The following is a 3,795-nucleotide window of genomic DNA, read 5'->3' as shown; positions in this document are numbered from 1 at the left end:
GCGAAGCCGGAAGCGTCCACCTCAATTCGCGTGGGCTGAGCCGGATCCCAAGAGACCAGCACGGGCTCGCTAGTAAACACGTCTTTGAGGGCTTGGAAGGCGAGTCGCTGCGCGGTTCCCCAAGTCCAGGGGACGTCCTTCTTGGTCAGGTCGTTGAGCGGTCGCGCATGTTTGGAGAAGTCCTTGATAAACCGACGGTAGAAGTTGGCAAACTCTAGGAAGCCGCGCAAGTTGCGCAGGTTCTTGGGGGCTGGCCACTCAGTGACGGCCTTGACTTTGACTGGGTCCATGGCCACCTCGCCTTCGCGGATGATGAGGCCGAGGTACTCTACCTCCGTCTTCTCAAACTCGCACTTCTCCGGTCACAGGTAGAGGTCGTGTTCCTGGAGTCGTTTCAGCACCTCGTGGGCTACGGCGCGATGCTCTTCGAGGGTGGTGCTGAAGATGAGGATGTCATTGAGGTAGACAGCAACCTTTCCTGCGGCGATCAGATCAGCGAAGATTGAGTTCATCAAGGCTTGGAATGTAGCGGGGGAGTTGGTGAGTCCAAACAGCATGACCCGCGGTTCGAATAGGCCTCGATCGTGGACTGTAAACGCGGCCTTCCACTCGTCGCCCTCCTTGATGCGGACGTTGTGGTAGCCCCAACGGACGTCAAACTTGGTGAAGTACTTGGCTTGGCGCAGGCGACTGATGATGTCCGACGTGAGGGGGAGAGGGTACCGGTTCTTCACCGTGATCTCGTTGAGCTTGCGGTAGTCCTGGACTAGACGAAGCTTGCCATCCTTCTTCTTCACAAAGAAGACCGGGGACACCATCGGGGACTTGGAGAGGACGATGTAGCCTTTCCGAAGATTTTCCTCGAGGAACCGATCGACTTCCTCCTGCTCGTTGGGCGACATTGGGTAGGCCTTAGAGCGTAGAGTTTCTGGGGCGTCAGGTTTGAGGTCGATGGCATGGTCGTACGGCTTGTGTTCTGGGAGGCGTTCTGATTCGGTCTCGGAGAAGACCTTCGAGTACTGTCGGTACTCTTCAGGGACGATCTCCTCGAACGTGTGTTTGGGCTTGTCCTGATTGGCCTTCTGTGCGAGCTCCGTGGAGTAGGTGTACCCGGCAGCGCACCACAGCTCCTCGGTCGTGTCCTCCAGGACCTTAGCCTTCCACCACTTTCTTCGCTGCATCCGGTTGGCGGCGATCTGCTCAATACTAGGTTTCCATTCGGCCTCGGCCTCCGTTTCCTCCGCACCAACCTCCATGGTGCCTTCCTGCCAGTCAATGTCCGGGTTGACCCTACGAAGCCAAGGTAAGCCTAATACAACGTCTTCGGGGCCCAGGTCTGTAACTAAGAACTCGAGCTATTCCTTGTAGTCGCCCATAAGTACTTGTAATCTAATGTAATGGGATATGCTGCCTGCGCTGTTCTTGGAGCCATCGATGTTGTAGAGGGGAATGTCTCTAGCTAGCCTATGTAAATAGACGTTGTTTTTCTTTACAAAACGGTGACTGATAAAAAGGGCCGTTGCCCCGCTGTCTATCATAGCTGCGGAACGTACACTACGGTTTCTGCCTTTGAGTATCACACTGACACGGAAATGCGAGCTGGACGGATTTAGTTCGGGAATGATACACGAACTAACACTATCGTACAGGCAGGGGTCCGGGATCTGGAGAGGCGAAGAGTCCGTAGTCATACCGGAGGGCGCCGCTGCGGCAGCTTTCGCACGCGCCCGCTCTAAAAAGACTTCTGCAGGGAGGCAAGCTGGTCGGCGAGGGCCTTCTGCTGCTCCATGAGCTGCGCAATGAGAGCGTTGGTCGCTCCAGCATCTGCGGACGTCGACGTCGACGCTGCAACCTGAGGCTCCTCGGGTCCCTCCTCCGTTGCAGCAAGCTTCTGCAAGCGGGGCTTCTTCAGGAACTTGTCCATGCATACCGTCTCGCGGTGCCCCACGCGGCGACAGTAGCCACAGATGTCCCGATCGTGGCCGCCGTCCTTCTTGACGTGCGCCGTAGACCCGCAACCGTAGCACTTGCCGCGCATGAGGCGGTTGAACTCTTCACGCGTACGGGTCGCATCGATGTCCATCGCATTTGGATCTCTAGTAGGTGGCGTGAAGGGGGTGGTATGCAGCGGAACAGCTGGCTTGGCCGCGGTGGTGGTGGTGGTGGCGCGTCTGCGCTGATGATCCCGTTCGGCATGGCGTTGGCAGACACGGACATCGATGTCGGAGGAGACGGTGATGAGGTCTTCGAGAGAAGCGATGGGCCTCGCTGTGCGCACTAACTCGTCCTTGATGGAGTCTGCCAGGTGTTCGTAGAAGCGGTCTCGGAGATCGGCCTTGGAGTAGCCCGTGCGGGTGGAGAGCTCGTTAAACCGTGCAGCATACTCCGGAACTGTCATGGAGCCTTGCCACAACGTACGGAGGCGTTCCTTCGCATCGACCGCCTCATCGACTGTCTCGAAACGGGCCTTGAACTGGGTGCGGAACTCCGTCCATGAGCCTTTGAACGGAGTGGTGCCCTGCGTGATCTCCTCCATCGCCGGGGTGGCCCAGAGAGCTGCACTGTCCTGCATGAAGGAGAGGACCGCCCGAATCCATTGGTCATCACGCGCGCTGATCGCGTTGCCCATAGCATCGACGCGATTGAGCATCGAACCTTGGGACATGGCCCAGAGGGTGAACGCTGCCAGGAAACGCCGTGCCTCACCCCCTTGTTCACCTTTGAAGGGGGAGGGCTTCTGGACCGCTTTCAGACTGTTGGCCCCGGTGGTCAAGGCAGCGAGCTGGGCCATAGACTGGGTGAGGAGAGTCATCGACTGGACGAGCATCGCCATGGGGTCTGGGGGTTGGGTTGCCGTCTGGGTGCCCGGTTGGGCCTGTTGGGGGTTGTTGGCAGGGCCTGTCACCTGCGGTTGTCCGCCTTGTTGTTCCATGATGGGTGGAGCGGATGGCGGTCAAGTTGGGGGAGGAGTAGGAGATGGTGGAAGCGCGATGAGTAGCGCTACTTCGAGCTCGTCGGCCGGAGTACCGGGGATGGGGGATCGAGTCATAGGTGACTCAGCAACGGGGGGGTCCGGGACTGGGATGAACTCGTTTGCAAAGGCGTTCCAGTTGATCCGAGTAGGACGGTGATGACGGTTCGGGCAGGGGTTTTGCTCACACGGTTCCCAGTACCAGAGTCCGTCGTCTGGGTCCTTTCGTCGGTGGCAGTACTCTTGGTCGTCGGTGTCCCACGCGTGAAGTCTGCCGGTGCAGTCCAGGGTGGGGGAGACAATGTAATGGCGGCGGGGACACTCTTGTTCAGAGTGTCAGCACCGGGGGAGAGATCTCGACCTAATGTCGTGGCAACTGTTACAGCGAAGCGTGTCAGCACTCAAGGGGTCGTGTGCAGGTTATGCACAACGAGGACGCAGACTGATGACAAGCTTAGCACACTGGTTCACTGGGGGTCTGGGGGTTCGAGGTCACTAGGGGTCTAGGGAGTGAGAACGCTTGATTGGTACAAGAGGTCAAACTGGGGTGCCCAGTGCAAGACCTGTCCTTATATACTAAAGTACACGGTCGCTGACTAATCAGAGAACAATAGTCACAGGACAATAACCATGGAGAACAATAGCGAATGGGGACAAAGGAGTCACGTGGTGTTGTGACCACGTAGTACAATGGCGAAAAGAACAATAGCGATGAGAACAATAGAGATATGGAGCATGGTGTTGGAACCATGGTAGGTACGAGTGTCCGGGTTGTGCCGTAAGAAGAGGGAATGCATGGTAGAGAGGATACGAGGAGAAAGGAA

General features: G+C 57.5%; 1 protein-coding gene across 1 annotated transcript; it reads right to left on the bottom strand.

Annotated features, from left to right (window-relative positions):
- Nucleotides 1–1,732: 1,732 nt before the first annotated feature.
- Nucleotides 1,733–2,398, bottom strand: DICSQDRAFT_68668 (uncharacterized protein; the record flags this gene model as incomplete). Its single annotated transcript, XM_007369505.1, has 1 exon — nt 1,733–2,398. One exon carries the CDS (start codon nt 2,396–2,398, stop codon nt 1,733–1,735), a length of 666 nt encoding a protein of 221 aa, XP_007369567.1.
- Between the last annotated feature and the right edge of the window lie 1,397 nt (nt 2,399–3,795).

Source organism: Dichomitus squalens, assembly GCF_000275845.1.
Source record: "Dichomitus squalens LYAD-421 SS1 unplaced genomic scaffold DICSQscaffold_50, whole genome shotgun sequence".
NCBI lineage: Eukaryota > Fungi > Basidiomycota > Agaricomycetes > Polyporales > Polyporaceae > Dichomitus > Dichomitus squalens.
Note: the sequence above shows the minus strand (reverse complement) of the source record. Positions and strands in the feature narration are given on the sequence as shown.